The sequence below is a fragment of the Mus caroli genome, unplaced genomic scaffold (assembly GCF_978045245.1).
Source record: "Mus caroli unplaced genomic scaffold, Mus_caroli_1 scaffold_15, whole genome shotgun sequence".
NCBI classification, from domain to species: Eukaryota; Metazoa; Chordata; class Mammalia; order Rodentia; family Muridae; genus Mus; species Mus caroli.
In genome coordinates this window covers 45,196,445-45,212,548 of record NW_028227270.1, presented here as the reverse complement: position 1 = coordinate 45,212,548, position 16,104 = coordinate 45,196,445, and the positions used below count along the sequence as shown (strand labels likewise).

The following is a 16,104-nucleotide window of genomic DNA, read 5'->3' as shown; positions in this document are numbered from 1 at the left end:
AATGCTCCTCATTGCTTTAGGGTTTATATCATCCTAAATACAGGCCTTTTACTTTTGAAAAGAGGGATCTGTGAAGAGAACTGATAAACACACCTCCTTGTCTTCTTATATAGAAGGCATTATTATATACTGCAGTGAACCAGTTGGCCGTGGGAAGCAGTACAGCAGAAGATAAAAGCAATACTGCTCTAAAGACCATTCAGAAGGCAGCCTTCCTTTCTCCAGGTGAATATATTACCTATCCATCTTATTAATCTTGATGTGATCAAATTTACACTTGTGGGTTAAAAGAAGAAAGTTTGTATTTTCATGATATAAGAAATTGTAAGAATGTATTTTAAAGTTTTGCATATTACTTGATTATCTGAATGTGACTCTTGTTAATTATAATATATCAATAGTTTAAACAGACTGATGGGAATGTTTTCATAGAGATACTTGATTTTCTGTTACTGAAAATATGAATGACATTTTCAGGCTATTTTATTTCAATTTTCCATCAGTCTAGTCTAGTACAGTTTATCTATACCTACTAAATTACTTACTATAGTATTTTTGTGTGTGGTTAACTCTGGAAATTCGGGGTGCGTTCTGTGTATTGTGTTACTTTTCCTGTGTCTATGACAATACCTGACAAAGCAACTTAAGGAAGGAAGGTTTATTTTGGGTCATGATTTGAGAGTCCAAGCAATCTTATCAAGATGGAGAAGTCATGGTGATGGGGAGAAGCCACCATCATGCTCCATTTCAGTCAGGAAGCAGAGAAAGGTGAAAGTTACCACTCACCTCTCGTTCTCTTTCTGTTGGACTGAAACTGTATAGCCCACGCAATGGCTCTGCTGCATTCAGGGTAGATCTTTCTCTAGTAGATATGTCTGCAAACACCTTCATAGACCTAGCCAGAGGAGTGTTTCCATGATGATTCTAAGTCCTATCAAGTTAACAAGACTGACTGACAGGTATGTAACTGTTAGAAATCTATAGCCTCACTTTAGCGAGCTATTGTTATTTCTAGCAGGCTGTGCCATATTTATGCTATTGACTGTACAGGTAAGGAAAAATAAATATTACCATCCCAGTGTGTTTCCACTGTTACTCACAGAAATGTTAGGTCAATTTTCGTAGGGTTATAAAGCAGAGTATTATATTTTGTCTTAACTATGAAATGCAGTGTCACACAGTTGCCTTTCCCTGGTACACACAATCATACGTGCAGCACCCTCTCGGTACCATGAGATTCTTTCATGCTTTCCTGGTAGAACATAGGTTCGATGTTGAGTTTTTCCTGAGTTTCAAAAGCTAAAATATGTTGACTTGTTTATCCTTAAACCAAGCTTGTTTTGTTAGGAACAGAGTAATAGAGATGAGTGTCTCATTGAAACTTGTCCTCCATGTCTAGTGAGTGTCTGCACTCTCCATAATAGCACAGTACTTTAGGGACTGAGCCAACCAGCCATGGAACAGACAGGAATTTATTTAACTAGTTCCTTTATGAGATGTTCAGAAATTTACAAATCTTGAAGGTTAACTATACAAGTTTGTTTTTGGAAAATAAGTTAGCTTTCCTTTAAGGTCATGGAATTTTTTAAAAATATAATTTATTGGAGAAGATATAAACTTTTATTTATGATAGTTTTGCAGCAGCATGGTGATATGACTTTTAACTGTATTTCTTGTTTAGATGACCCTGCTGTCTGGGCTGGGCTGATGGCAGCCTGCCATGCAGATGATAAACTGGCTTTACTCAATAACACTCAGCCAAAGAGGGTAGATTTGTACTTGGCATTGCGGTCTGCTGTTGCTGCTTCACGTAAGTTTTATTTTTATATATTTACATTTAAAATGTTTTAATTGCATATAATATATTTTGATCATATTCCTTTCTGTCACCTAAGTCCTTCCAAATTCTCCCTTCCTACTTACCCACCAAATTTCATGTTCTTTCTCTCTCAAAAAACAAAACAAAAAAACCCAATAAAATAAGATAAGCCAAAAAAGAGGGAAAAACACCACCAAACAACAACAAAAAAGAAAAACAAAACAAAAACCATGGAGTCCATTTTGTCTTAGTCGACTGCTCCTGAGCATGAGGCCTACCCTGGAGTGTGGTTGATACAGCCAATGTCACTCCATTAGAGAACACCGTTCTCCTCACAGCTATCAGAAACATTACCTACAGATTTTATTTTCCTAAACAAGATTGAATGACATTGTTGCTATCATTTTTGAGTTAGCTGTTACATGTTAATAAATAAGAATACAAATCCTCTCTGATACTCTTTATTTCAGAGTTTTAACTCTGAGTTTTATCTCTGAGTTATCTTTAACTCTGAGTTTTGATAAATGACTTTAATGACTTCTTTCCTGTGTAAAAGAATTATCATCTCACATTCTTGCAAGGTAGGTCTACTGGCAACATAGTTATTCAATTTTTGTTTGACAAAGTCTTTATTTCTTTTTTAAATTTTTCTTGTTTTTCTTTTTTTTAATTTATTTATTTTTATTCCATAATCCCTTTTTACAGTTCAGACTGCATCCTCCTCCCAGTCTGCCTCCTTGACAGCTCCCCATCCCATACCTCTTTGCTTCCTCCCCATCTTCAAGAGGATGTCCCCACCTCCCTACCCCCATCCCACCAGACTTCCCCACTCCTTGGGGCCTCGAGTCTCTTGAGGGTTAGGTGCATCTTCTCTCACTGAGTCCAGACCAGGCAGTCCTCTGCTGTATATATTTTGGGGCCTCATAGCAGCTGGTATATGCTGCCTGGTTGGTGGTTCAGTGTCTGAGAGATTTTGGGGGTCCAGGACAATTGACACTGCTGGTCTTCCCATGGGACCACCCTCATCCTCAGCTTCTTCCAGCTTTTCCCCAATTCAACCACAGGGGTCCCTGGCTTCTCTCCATAGGCTGGGTTCTCTTTCAGCTGCTTGTTGAACCTCTCAGAGGGCAGCCATGCTAGGCTCCTAGCAAGTACACCACAGCCTCAGTAACAGTGTCAGGACCCTGGACCTCCCTGTGAGCTGAATCCCACTTTGGGCCTATCACTGTACCTCCTTTCTCTCATGCTCTTCTCCATTTTTGTCCCTGCAGTTCCTTAAGACAGGAACAATTCTGAGTCGGAACTTTTGACTATGGGATGGCAACCCCATCTCTTCACTTGATGTCCTATCCCTCCTCTGGAGGTAGACTCTACAAGTTCCCTCTCCCCAGTGTAGAACACTTTCTTCAAGGTCCCTCTCTTTGAGTCCTGAGAAGCTTATATCTCAAGTCTTTGGTACATTCTGAAGAGTCCACCTCCTACCTCCCGAGGTTGCCTGTTTCCATTCTTTCTTCTGGCCTTCAGGGCTTCAGTCTTGTCCCCCTACTTCACCCCCCCACACACTACCTGATCCTGTTCTCCCCCTTCCCTCCCTGTCCCCTCTCCTACCCAGGTCCCTCCCTCCCTCTACTTCCCATGATTGCTTTCTTTTCTGTCCCAAGTGGTTTTAAAGCATCCTCACTTGGGCCCTTCAGCTTGTTAACCTTCTTGAGTCATGTGGGTTGTGTCCTGGGTATTCTGTGTGTTTTTGGCTAATAACCACTTATTAGTGAGTACATACCATGCATGTACTTTTGGGTCTGAGTGACCTCACTCAGGATGATATTTTCTAGTTCCTTCCATTTGCCTGCAAAACTCAGGAAGGATGTCCTTGGTCTTAATAGCTGAGTAGTATTCCATTGTGTAAACGAGCCACATTTTCTGTATCCATTCTTCTGTCATGGGACATCTGTTTTTTTTCCAGCTTCTGGCTGACATATACATGGCTGCTATGAACATAGTGGAACACATGCCCCTGTGGCATAGTGGGGCATCTTTTGGGTATATTCCCAAGAGTGGTATTGCTGGGTCTTCAAGTAGATCTATTTCCTATTTTCTGAAGAAACTCCAGATTGATTTCCAGAGAGGTTGTACCAGTTTGCAATTCCACCAACAATGGAGGAGTGTTCCTCTTTCTCGACATCCTCATCAACATGTGTTGTCACCTGAGGTTTTGATCTTAGCCATTCTGACTGGTATAAGGTAGAATCTCCAGGTCATTTTGATTTGTATTTCTCTGATCACTAAAGACTTTGAACATTTCTTTAGGTGCTTCTCAGCCATTCTAGATTCCTCTGTTGTGAATTCTCAGATTAGTTCTATACCCCAGGTTTTGATTAGGTTGTTTGGGTTTTTTTGTTGGTTAGCTTCTTGAGTTCTTTATATATTTTCGACATTAGTCCTCTATCAGATGTGGGGTGAGTGAAGATTTTTTCCCAAACTGTAGGTTGCTGATTTGTCTTATTGACTATGTCCATAAGAAGCTTTCCAGTTTCATGAGGTACCATATATCAATTCTTGAACTTAGAGCCTGAACCATTGGAGTTCTGTTTAGGAAATTTCACCCTGTGCCAATGAGTTCAAGGCTCTTTCCCACTTTCTCTTCTATTAGATTCAGTGTGTCTGATTTTATGTTGAGTTCCTTGATCTACTTGGACTTGAACTTTGTGCAAGGTGACAAATATTTTCATTTTTCTACATGCAGACTGCCAATTAGACCAGCACCACTATTAAAGATGCTTTCTTTATCCCATTGTATATTATTAGCTTCTTTGTCAAAGATCAAGTGTCTGTAAGTGTGTGGTTTTATTTCTGGGTCTTCAATTCTATTCCACTGATCAATGTGTCTGTCTCTATACCAGTATCATGCAATTTTTATCACTGTTGCTCTGTAGTACAGCTTGGTTCTAGTGATAGTGATTTTTCCCCAGCAGTTCTTTTATTATTAAGAATTGTTTTCCCTATTCTGTTTTTTGTTTGTTTTTCCAGATGAATTTGAGAATTGATCTTTCCATATCTTTGAAGAATTGTATTGGGAATTCGATGGGCATTGCATTGAATCTGTAAATTGCTTTTGGTAGGATGGCCATTTTTACTATTATAATTCTACCAATCCATAAGCATGACATATCTCTCCACTGTATAAACAAACTCAAAAAAAAATCACATGATCATCTCATTAGATGTTGAAAAAGCATTTAACAGAATACAACACCCCTTCATGGTAAAAGTATTGGAAAGATCAGGAATTCAAGGCCCATACCTAAACATAATAAAAGCAGTCTACAGCAAACCAGTAACCAATATGAAACTAAAGGGAGAGAAACTTGAAGCAATTCTTCTAAAATCAAGGACAAGACATGGATGCTCACTCTCCCCATATCTATTCAATGTAGTAGTCAAAGTTCTAACTGGAGCAATAAGACAAGAAAAGGTATCACTGTTTGCAGATGATACGATAGTATACATAAGCAGCCCCCCAAATTCAACCAGAGAACAGCTGATAAACAACTTCAGCAAAGTGGCTGGATATAAAATTAACTCAAATAAATCGGTAGCCTTCCTTTATACAAATCATAAACAGGCTGAGAAAGAAATTAGAGAAACAACACTCTCAAAATAGTCACAAATAATATAAAGTACCTTGGGGTAATTCTAACCAAACAAGGGAAAGATCTATATGACAAGAACTTTAAGTCTCTTGAGGAAAAAAAAAAATTAGAGAAGACATTTTTTTTAAAAAATTTTTAAAGGATAAATTTTCAGGGTGCAGAATTCTAATCTCTCTTTCCTTTGTTAAAACTTGAAATATTTTGGTCTTTTCTTCTTTTCTACAGTTTGTGAAGAGACATTGGATATGGTGTTATCTTTCTTTCCCTCTCCAGCCTCTTGGTGGAGTTTTTGCCCTATCTTTGATTTTCTATAGTTCGAAGATAACATAGCTGGATATAGTTTTGGGGGTTTGTTTCTGTCTGGTGTTCATCTTCCTCGGTGTCCTCTGTGCTTCCTTGCTGGTGCTTGTGTCCAGTGTTAATTTGGGGACATTCTCAGTCATTATGGTTGTAAATATGTTCCCCTCTCTTGCTTCTTCTGCAACCTCATTAGGTTTGCTTAGGTCTTTTGTAGTTGCCCTATGGTTTCTGGAAATCCCTTCTATTATAGTCATTATGTTTTCTCTTTGTTGTACTGTTTGGGTGATTTCAGTGGAATAACCTGGAGTTCAGAAAGCTCTTTCTCAGCAACCTGTCAATAAGCCTATCGTGAATACTTGTTTCTGTGAACAGTTTTGGTTGTTATCTTTTATTGTCTCTGACTTTTTCAGAATTTACATTGCTCATTTCTTGTTGTCTGTTGTCTGCTTAATTAATGGAAAAATTTACCATATTAATCATAGCTGTTAATTTCTAATAATTTTAGCATTCCTGCTGAATTCTAGCATCCCTGTAGTACTGACTCCAGTCCTGAAGCTTGCTCTGCTCTACAAACTGTGTCTTTTACACTTGAATTTCTTTTTCTTTATAGCCTCTCAGGGTTAATGTAGCTGCTGTAAGCCTTTAGTGGTATGGTGAGGTGGTGTAGTACAGAATGCATTCAGTGGCCCTGTGCAGAGGTGGTCTCAGTCTCAGTGAGTCTGTGACTCTGATCTGTGAGCATCACCATGCTTCTAAGTCTGCCTTTTGCCCTCACTTTGCAAGAATAGGCTGCCTACAGTCAGCTAGAACTGGCTGTTTTTTGTCTTCTACACAGGAAGCCTTTAGTGGAAGGCTAATTATGTTCCCCATCTTTTGGAAGTAAATAACAGACTTTGAACTGGGAATTCTTAAATATTTGGAATATATAGCACACTTCCTGATAAGCACACTTCCTGATAAGCTAGACCAAATAACGAGTCCTGGGGAACATTAGGAAATATTTTTTAAGTGAGTTAAAGTTTGCACCGTGTGTCAGAACTGTAGAACTAAAGTAAGGCTTAGAGGAGTTTTAACATATTAAGTGGTTACACTGGGAATGGAAGACAGCTTCCCTCAAATTAATGATATCAGCTTCTGTTTTAGGAATCTAAAAACAAAAGATAAGTTAAACCCAAAGTAAGATGCATAAAGAAATGGGAAAGATTTGCACCTCACACAATAATAGTGGGAGACTTCAAAACACCACTTTCATCAATGGACAGATCGTGGAAACAGAAACCAAACAGGGACACAGTAAAACTAACAGAAGTTATGAAACAAATGAACTTAACAGATATCTACAGAACATTTTATCCTAGAACAAAAGGATATACCTTCTTCTCAGCACCTCATGGTACCTTCTCCAAAATTGACCATATAATTGGTCACAAAACAGGCCTCAACAGATACAAAAATATTGAAATTGTCCCATGCATCCTATCAGATCACCATGGACTAAGGCTGATCTTCAATAACAACATAAATAATAGAAAGCCAACATTCACGTGGAAATTGAACAACACTCTTCTCAATGATACCTTGCTCGAGGAAAGAATAAAGAAAGAAATTAAGGACTTTTTAGAGTTTAATGAAAATGAAGCCATAACATATTCAAACTTATGGGACACAATGAAAGCATTTCTAAGAGGAAAAGTCATAGCTCTGAGTGCCTCCATAAAGAAACTAGAGAGAGCACACACTAGCAGCTTGACAACACACCTAAAAGCTCTAGAACAAAAAGCAAATTCACCCAAGAGGAGTAGACAGCAGGGAATAATCAAACTCAGGGGCAAAATCAACCAAGTGGAAACAAGAAGAACTATTCACAGAATCAACCAAACGAGGAGCTGGTTCTTTGAGAAAATCAACAAGATAGATAAGCCCTCAGCCAGACTCACTAGAGGGCACAGGGACAGCATCCTAATTAACAAAATCAGAAATGAAAAGGGAGACATAACAACAGATCCTGAAGAAATCCAAAACACCATCAGATCCTTCTACAAAAGGCTATACTCAACAAAACTGGAGAACCTGGAAGAAATGGACCAATTTCTAGACAGATTCCAGGTACCAAAGTTAAATCAGGATCAGGTTAATGATCTAAACAGTACTATATCCCCTAAAGAAATAGAAACAGTCATTAATAGTCTCCCAATGAAAAAAAAGCCCAGGACCAGATGGATTTAGTGCAGAGTTCTATCAGACCTTCAAAGAAGATCTTATTCCAGTTCTGCACAAACTATTCCACAAAATAGAAGCAGAAGGTACTTTACCCAATTCATTCTATGAAGCCACAATTACTCTGTTACCTAAACCACAAAAAGACCCAACAAAGATAGAGAACTTCAGACCAATTTCCCTTATGAATGTTGATGCAAAAATCCTCAATAAAATTCTCGCTAACCGAATCCAAGAACACATCAAAACAATCATCCATCCTGAACAAGTTGGTTTCATTCCAGGGATGCAGGGATGGTTTAATATATGGAAATCCATCAACATAATCCACTATATAAACAAACTCAAAGACAAAAACCACATGATCATCTCGTTAGATGCTGAGAAAGCATTTGACAAAATACAACACCCATTCATGATATAAGTCTTGGAAAGATCAGGAATTCAATGCCTATACCTAAACATGATAAAAAGCAATCTACAGCAAACCAGTAGCCAACATCAAAGTCAATGGTGAGAAGCTGGAAGCAATCCCACTAAAATCAGGGACTAGACAAGGCTGCCCACTTTCTCCCTACCTATTCAACATTGTACTTGAAGTACTAGCCAAAGGAATTCGACAACAAAAGGAGATCAAGGGGATACAAATTGGAAAGGAAGAAGTCAAAATATCACTTTTTTGCAGATGATATGATAGTATATATAAGTGACCCTAAAAATTCCACCAGAGATCTCCTAAACCTGATAAACAACTTCAGTGAAGTAGCTGGATATAAAATTAACTCAAACAAGTCAATGGCCTTTCTGTACACAAAGAATAAACAGGCTGAGAAAGAAATTAGGGAAACAACACCCTTCTCAATAGTCACAAATAATATAAAGTACCTTGGCGTGACTCTAAATAAGGAAGTGAAAAATCTGTATAAGAACTTCAAGTCTATGAAGGAAGAAATTAAAGAAGATCTCAGAAGATGGAAAGATCTCCTATGCTCATGGATTGGCAGGATCAATATAGTAAAATTGGCTATCTTGCCAAAAGCAATCTACAGATTCAATGCAATCCCCATCAAAATTCCAACTCAATTCTTCAACGAATTAGAAAGGGCAATCTGCAAATTCATCTGGAATAACAAAAAACCTAGGATAGCAAAAACTCTTCTCAAGGATAAAAGAACCTCTGGTGGAATCACCATGCCTGACCTAAAGCTTTACTACAGAGCAATTGTGATAAAAACTGCATGGTACTGGTATAGCGACAGACAAGTAGACCAATGGAATAGAATTGAAGACCCAGAAATGAACCCACACACCTATGGTCACTTGATCTTTGACAAGGGAGCTAAAACCATCCAGTGGAAAGAAGACAGCATTTTCAACAAATGGTGCTGGCACAACTCGCGTTTTTCATGTAGAAGAATGTGAATTGATCCATTCCTATCTCCTTGTACTAAGGTCAAATCTAAGTGGATCAAGGAACTCCACATAAAACCAGAGACAATGAAACTTATAGAAGAGAAAGTGGGGAAAAGCCTTGAATGGGCACAGGGGAAAAATTCCTGAATAGAACATCAATGGCTTGTGCTGTAAGATCGAGAATCGACAAATGGGACCTCATAAAATTGCAAAGCTTCTGTAAGGCAAATGACACTGTCAATAAGCCAAAGAGCCACCAACAGATTGGGAAAGGATCTTTACCTATCCTAAATCAGATAGGGGACTAATATCCAATATATATAAAGAACTCAAGAAGGTGGACTCCAGAAAATCAAATAACCCCATTAAAAAAATGGGGCTCAGAGCTAAACAAAGAATTCTCACCTGAGGAATACCGAATGGCTGAGAAGCACCTGAAAAATGTTCAGCATCCTTAATCATCAGGGAAATGCATATCAAAACAACCCTGAGATTCCACCTCACACCAGTCAGATGGCTAAGATCAAAAATTCAGGTGACAACAGATGCTAGCAAGGAAGTGGAGAAAGAGGAACACTCCTCCATTGTTGGTGGGATTGCAAGCTTGTACAACCACTCTGGAAATCAGTCTGGCGGTTCCTTAGAAAATTGGACATAGTACTACCGGAGGATCCAGCAATACCTCTCCTGGGCATATATCCAGAAGATTTTCCAAGCTGTAAGAAGGACACATGCTCCACTATGTTCATAGCAGCCTTATTTATAATAGCCAGAAGCTGGAAAGAACCCAGATGCCCCTCAACAGAGACATGGATACAGAAAATGTGGTACATTTACACAGTGGAGTAATACTCAGCTATTAAAAAGAATGCGCACGCCTTTAATCCCAGCACTTGGGTGGCAGAGGCAGGCGGATTTCTAAGTTCGAGGCCAACCTGGTCTACAGAGTGAGTTCCAGGACAGCCAGGGCTACACAGAGAAACCCTGTCTGGAAAAATCCAAAAAAAAAAAAAAAAAAAAAAAAGAATGAATTTATGAAATTCCTTGGCAAATGGATGGACCTGGAGGGCATCATCCTGAGTTAAGTAACCCAATCACAAAGGAACTCACATGATATGTACTCACTGATACGTGGATATTAGCCCAGAAACTTAGAATACCCAAGATATAAGATGCAATTTGCGAAACACATGAAAATCAAGAAGAACGAAGACCAAAGTGTGGACACTTTGCCCCTTCTTAGAATTGGGAACAAAACACCCATGGAAGGAGTTACAGAGACAAAGTTTGGAGCTGAGTCGAAAGGATGGACCATCTAGAGACTGACATATCCAGGGATCCATCCCGTAATCAGCTTCCAAACGCTGACATCATTGCATACACTAGCAAGATTTTGCTGAAAGGACCCAGATATAGCTGTCTCTTGTGAAACTATGCCGGGGCCAAACAAACATAGAAGTGGATGCTCACTGTCAGCTATTGGATGGATCACACGGCCCCCAATGGAGGAGCTAGAGAAAGTACCTAAGGAGCTAAAGGGATCTGCAACCCTATAGGTAGAACAACAATATGAACTAACCAGTACCCCCCGGAGCTCGTGTCTCTAGCTGCATATGTATCAGAAGATGGCCTAGTTGACCATCAGTGGAAAGAGAGGCCCATTGGTTGTGCAAACTTTATATGCCTCAGTATAGTGGAAAGCCAGGGCCAAGACATGTGAGTGGGTGGATAGGGAAGTGAGGGGGGAGGATATTGGGGATTTTGGGGATAGCACTCGAAAATAAATGAAGAAAATACCTAATTAAAAAAAAAAGAAATGGGAAAGATAAGACAAAGAAAAATCAATTGATTGTAAAAACATGGGTTTTTTTTTTTTTTAGAAGAGTAGTACAGTTAATAAATCTACACTTATATGAGCTAAGAAAAAGAAGATAGGAAACAAGCATTTGAATGAAAGTATGTCACTGCAGCTATTAACATGTTAATATTTCAACAGCAACTTCATGTCCTGACTTTTGACAACTCAGAAAAAATAATAAAATTCTATAAGACTCAAAATTTGCTTAAGCAGAAATAAATCAATAGCTACATGTCTACTAAGGATATCAAGACTGAAATGTCAGGAGGAAAACTGTAAGACTAGATGATGCCACTGATGAATTCTACCATATATTTAAGGAAGAAATAACACCAGTTCTATTCAAGATTCTCTTGAAAATCAAAGAGATTAAAATGCTTTTGAAGAGAATCTATGAAGCCAGATTTATTCCAGTCCTAAAACCAGAGACATTCCAAGAACAGAAAAGGACTGAGCAGTGTCAGCTCTAGCTAGCATCCAAGAGGAAATTCATAACAACCTTAGCATTTATACCCAACAGCACAGGAAAGATAATGGGACAAACCCTTGGGTGGGGTTTGTCCCACAAACTTAAACATGAATGCAGCTAAAGATGCCATTCATGTGAAATTATAGAATGTGAAATCTGAGTGGCATTTCTAAGCAGCAGAGGATAAGGGAGCTTGGATGAGCTGGAAACAGAAGTGATTACACAGGGACAGCCAAAGGCGTTCGCTCATGGTGACCTTGTGTCCTGCCTCAGCTGTAGCGTTTGTCTGCCAGGGTATAAGCTACAACTCTTCAGAGTTGATGTAGCTGCTTTTACTTTAGTTACACTATAGAAATTGCTCATTATTTTTCAGTGAACTTTCATTGTTTTATACAGGGTATATACTTAAGATATCAATCAGAAATATTCATAGTAAATCTGTGGTGGTCTAGTGCCCAGGCACTGGGTGTAGTGGTAATTGTGAGATTTCAGAAATGTGAGTGTGAGGTCAGCTTGGGCTATATAGACTGTGTCTCTAAGAAAAAGTAAGTAAAGTGAACCTGTTAAAATTGTTAGCAAATGATCCTCCCCTTGAGAGCACATTATACATAGCAGAAGATAGTAGCATTGATCTCTTTTTTTCGTTTCATTTGTTTTACAGTTAAGGACAAAGAAATTTTGCAAAATTACAACCAGTCGCTTGAAAAGTGGTCTTTCTCACAAGTTGTCACTGGTCTGATTGACACAGGAAAAACATCTGAAGCTGAATCTCTGTGCACACAGGTACTATTGTGGAATTAACTTTGAAAGTTATGCTTTTTTGTCTTAAGTAAAACCCTAGCATGTAGTACTTAGAGTATAGGGTGGTAGTAATAGCACACAGCGTTCATTGGCTACTTACTGCAAGTCAGTCCTTCCATTTAGCATTATTTTTTCTGGGCTTTATAACAATCAATGATGAACATGTTTATGATTGTCAAGCTTTTTATGACTGAGAAAATTCATTTTTGAAAAAATATTAAGTATTTGCCAAGAAGCTCACAGCAGCTAGAAGTGTATTGCTACTACTATACTGCTTCTAAAACCCTCATAGCTTTTTTGCTAAAGAAATCTTATTATTATCTATTCATGTGTGTATATGTGTGTCAGTGTATGAGGAGATCATAGGGTATCATATATCCTGGTGCTGGAATTATAGGCAGTAATAAGGTACATTGTGTGGGCGCTGGAAATTGAACTCAGTCCTCAACAAGGAGGTCTCTTAATCACTTCTTCCCAGCCCCTGTCTGGACTCTGTGTACAGACTGTTTATTTTGCTTAGGGTACCATTCCTTTGGTCTCTGATTACTCCCGTTAGCATACTGTTCTCAAGAATGTGTTCACTGTTCCAAGTTCTGAAGCAGTAGAATGACTGAAGATTGCTGTCTGGTGCCTGGAACTGCTTTTTCGTCTCCATGGGTTAGGGCTTTGTGGCTCTCTGCTGGCAGGTTTTAAGGGTAGATTGTTAGCATCTTTCTTGCCACATAGAGTGACTAAATAAATATTTATTCAATCAGTTAATCAGGTAAAGGTTTCATGGACCTACTAAAAAGAAGAGTTTTAAACATGGCTTTTTTCTGGATGCTTATGTCTCATAAATACCAGAGCAAGTATGTTGTTTTCTTAGAAATGGTTTAAGTGAGAAACAAATTTTACAGAGAGATAAAAATGGTCTTTCATGATCCCTTTTGTCCTTCAATTCTTTGAAAAGCAGAATAATATATTTTCTCTTTCATGTGAAGGATTCTACCTGCTCTATATCCAGGACAGTGTATTAATTATATTGTGGATGCTGACTAAGCATAAATTAGCAGTTGTAATGTCCTCTTTGCTAGAATGTGGAATGCTTTATGAGTCTGTCCTTTTCATTTTATAGTTTTAATCTCTCTTAGGATAAAGCCTTCAAATACACTTTAGATATATATTGGACTGTGAGCTAATGAGAGAAAAATAGACAAGCATTCTCTGAAGAGGAGCAACACAGAAGAGTTGCAAGTTTGCCAACCTACAGAACTGACATTTGAGATGAAAATTATAATTATTCTGATATCATAATATATGTATTAAGTTATGGCACTATACTTCATAAGTAAATAGAAATGTTACATTAATCATACAGTATGGTATGTCCCACTGTAATAGTGATAACCTTTACTTTTTATATTTCTTGGGTGAATTTTACATTCGGAACCTTAGTATAACACCTGAGAATAAACCGACACAACGGGGCATATTAAATCTAAACTTAGTGACTCAAGCACTACAACACGACTACTTATATGAAAGAGTATTTAAGTGTACATATGCTTTAGTATTCTCAGGCTGTGTAGCATTTTATTTATTTAACTTTTGATCCTGTTTTTTCAATAGCCAAAAAAAAAAAAAAAAGTTTAAATTAAGGAGAATAAAATGTTTTAGCATGGAGTACAGTGTAATTGCCTTTTACTTATTTCAGTTTAGAGCCTATTTTGATATGTTTCTATTTGGGATTTAATTTTTAGAGTTTGAAAAGTAACCCTGACCAGCCAGCTGTTATCTTACTGTTGAGACAAGTTCAGTGTAGATCACTCCTGGAGTCACAGAAGCCCCTCCCAGATGCTGTACTGGAAGAACTGCAAAAAACGGTCATGTCCAACTCAGCCTCTGTCCCGGCATGGCAGGTGAGTTCTCTGCTTTCTCATGTGAGTCCTAAATCGAAATATGCTGTGATGCTAGTTGGGAATATCCTCCATCTCTATTTAAGTCTTGCTGTTAGACGATATTCACCAGTTTCCAAATCTGAAGAGTATTTTAAAATTTTAATATTGGTTTAGGACCTGTTTCTATAATGTTTTAAGCCATTCTTAATTGTTGGTTGTAAATTTTCTCAGTTGAAAACAATGGCAGAGCCCTGTCTTTTACTTTGAGTTAATGTAAGCAGACTACATGTTCGGTTTTATAGTAAGGCCACTCACTGTCTTAGTTACTTTCCCTGCTTCTTTGACAGAATATGTGATAAGAGCAACATAAGGGAGGGGGTGATGTTGGCTCATGGCTCCAGGGTGGTTTGAATGAAAGTGTGTTTTGAATGCCTGTCCCTTGTTGATGGCACTATTTGGAGATATTTGAAAACTGTGGCCTTTCGGGAAGAAATGTGTCTCAGGGGTTGGCTTTGAGAGTATGTGGCCTTGGCTCATTGCTGGTTTGCTCTCTCTGCTTCCTGTTCCTGTTGCCATGCCTGCTGCATCCAGCTGCCACCATCCCTGCCATACTGCACACCAAAATAAACTGTATTCCAAAAGTCACTTTGGGTCATGGTGTTTTAGCACAAGAACAGAAAGTAACTAATACAGACATTGTTACCAGAGTGTGGGCAATTGCTTAAAACACCTGATCATGGATTTTGTAAAGGAATGTGGAAGACTTCAGGACTCTGGAACGGGAAAGGTTCTTGAATGTTGTAAGTAGATCATACAGGGCCATCTTTGTAGGAGCCTGGAAGGTTGAAGTGCTGAAACTGATGCACAGTGCAGACATTTAAGGAAGAAATAACAGCAGTTCTATTCAAGATTCTCTTGAAAATCAAAGAGAGTAAAATGCTTTTGAATATAATCTATGAAGCCAGATTTATTCTAGCCCTAAAACCAGAGACATTCCAAGAACAGAAAAGGACTGAGCAGTGTCAGCTCCAGCATCCAAGAGGAAATTCATAACAACCTTAGCATTTATACCCAACAGCACAGGAAAGATAATGGGACAAACCCTTGCGTGGGGTTTGTCCCACAAACTTGAACATGAATGCAGTTAAAGATGCCATTCATGTGAAATTATAGAATGTAAAATCTGAGTGGCATTTCTCAGTAGCAAAGGATAAGGGAGATTTCTGAGGGGAACAGTTTTAGCAACTAGGCTAGTGATCATTCAGTTACATTTTTGCCAAGTATCTACCTGCTTTCTGCCCATGTCCTGAGAACTTGCAGGAGGCAAATGAAAAATTAATCAAAGATTAATCAACTAATTTCATTAATGCAGAGCATTTCAATACTATATAATGTTGAGTCATTTGAATGGTTGTTGCAGATCTATAAAGAAAAAAAAGAGCAAGTGGACAGAAAGAAATAAAAAATGAACAGTTTGGAGAGAAAAGGAACTCTAGAAAGCTTAATGTTGCAGCCAAGGCATGTGCTAGGAGAGGTTCTAGTTATGAAGATTAGGGCCATTGGCGAGACTCCTCCCACTTTACCCTGCAACAAAAGAAAGGGTGGCAGGCCTAGACCCACCTGGCTAAGGTGCCATCTTGTAGAAAGAGCGCGTAAGGGGCAACCAGGCCTTGCAGACCAGTATTTAGCATTACAATATA

The 16,104-nt window shown here is 38.5% G+C and overlaps 1 protein-coding gene across 5 annotated transcripts in view; it reads left to right on the top strand.

Annotated features, from left to right (window-relative positions):
• Skic3 (SKI3 subunit of superkiller complex) overlaps positions 1 to 16,104 on the top strand; it is an 87,110-nt gene that overhangs the window by 57,963 nt on the left and 13,043 nt on the right. For all 5 annotated transcript variants that reach the window (XM_029468331.2, XM_021180671.3, XM_029468334.2 and 2 more), the window contains 4 exons: positions 114 to 225; positions 1,682 to 1,810; positions 12,388 to 12,509; positions 14,267 to 14,425. In XM_029468331.2, coding sequence (XP_029324191.1) covers positions 114 to 225; positions 1,682 to 1,810; positions 12,388 to 12,509; positions 14,267 to 14,425 — 522 coding nt within the window. The remainder of the gene's footprint in view (positions 1 to 113; positions 226 to 1,681; positions 1,811 to 12,387; positions 12,510 to 14,266; positions 14,426 to 16,104) is intronic.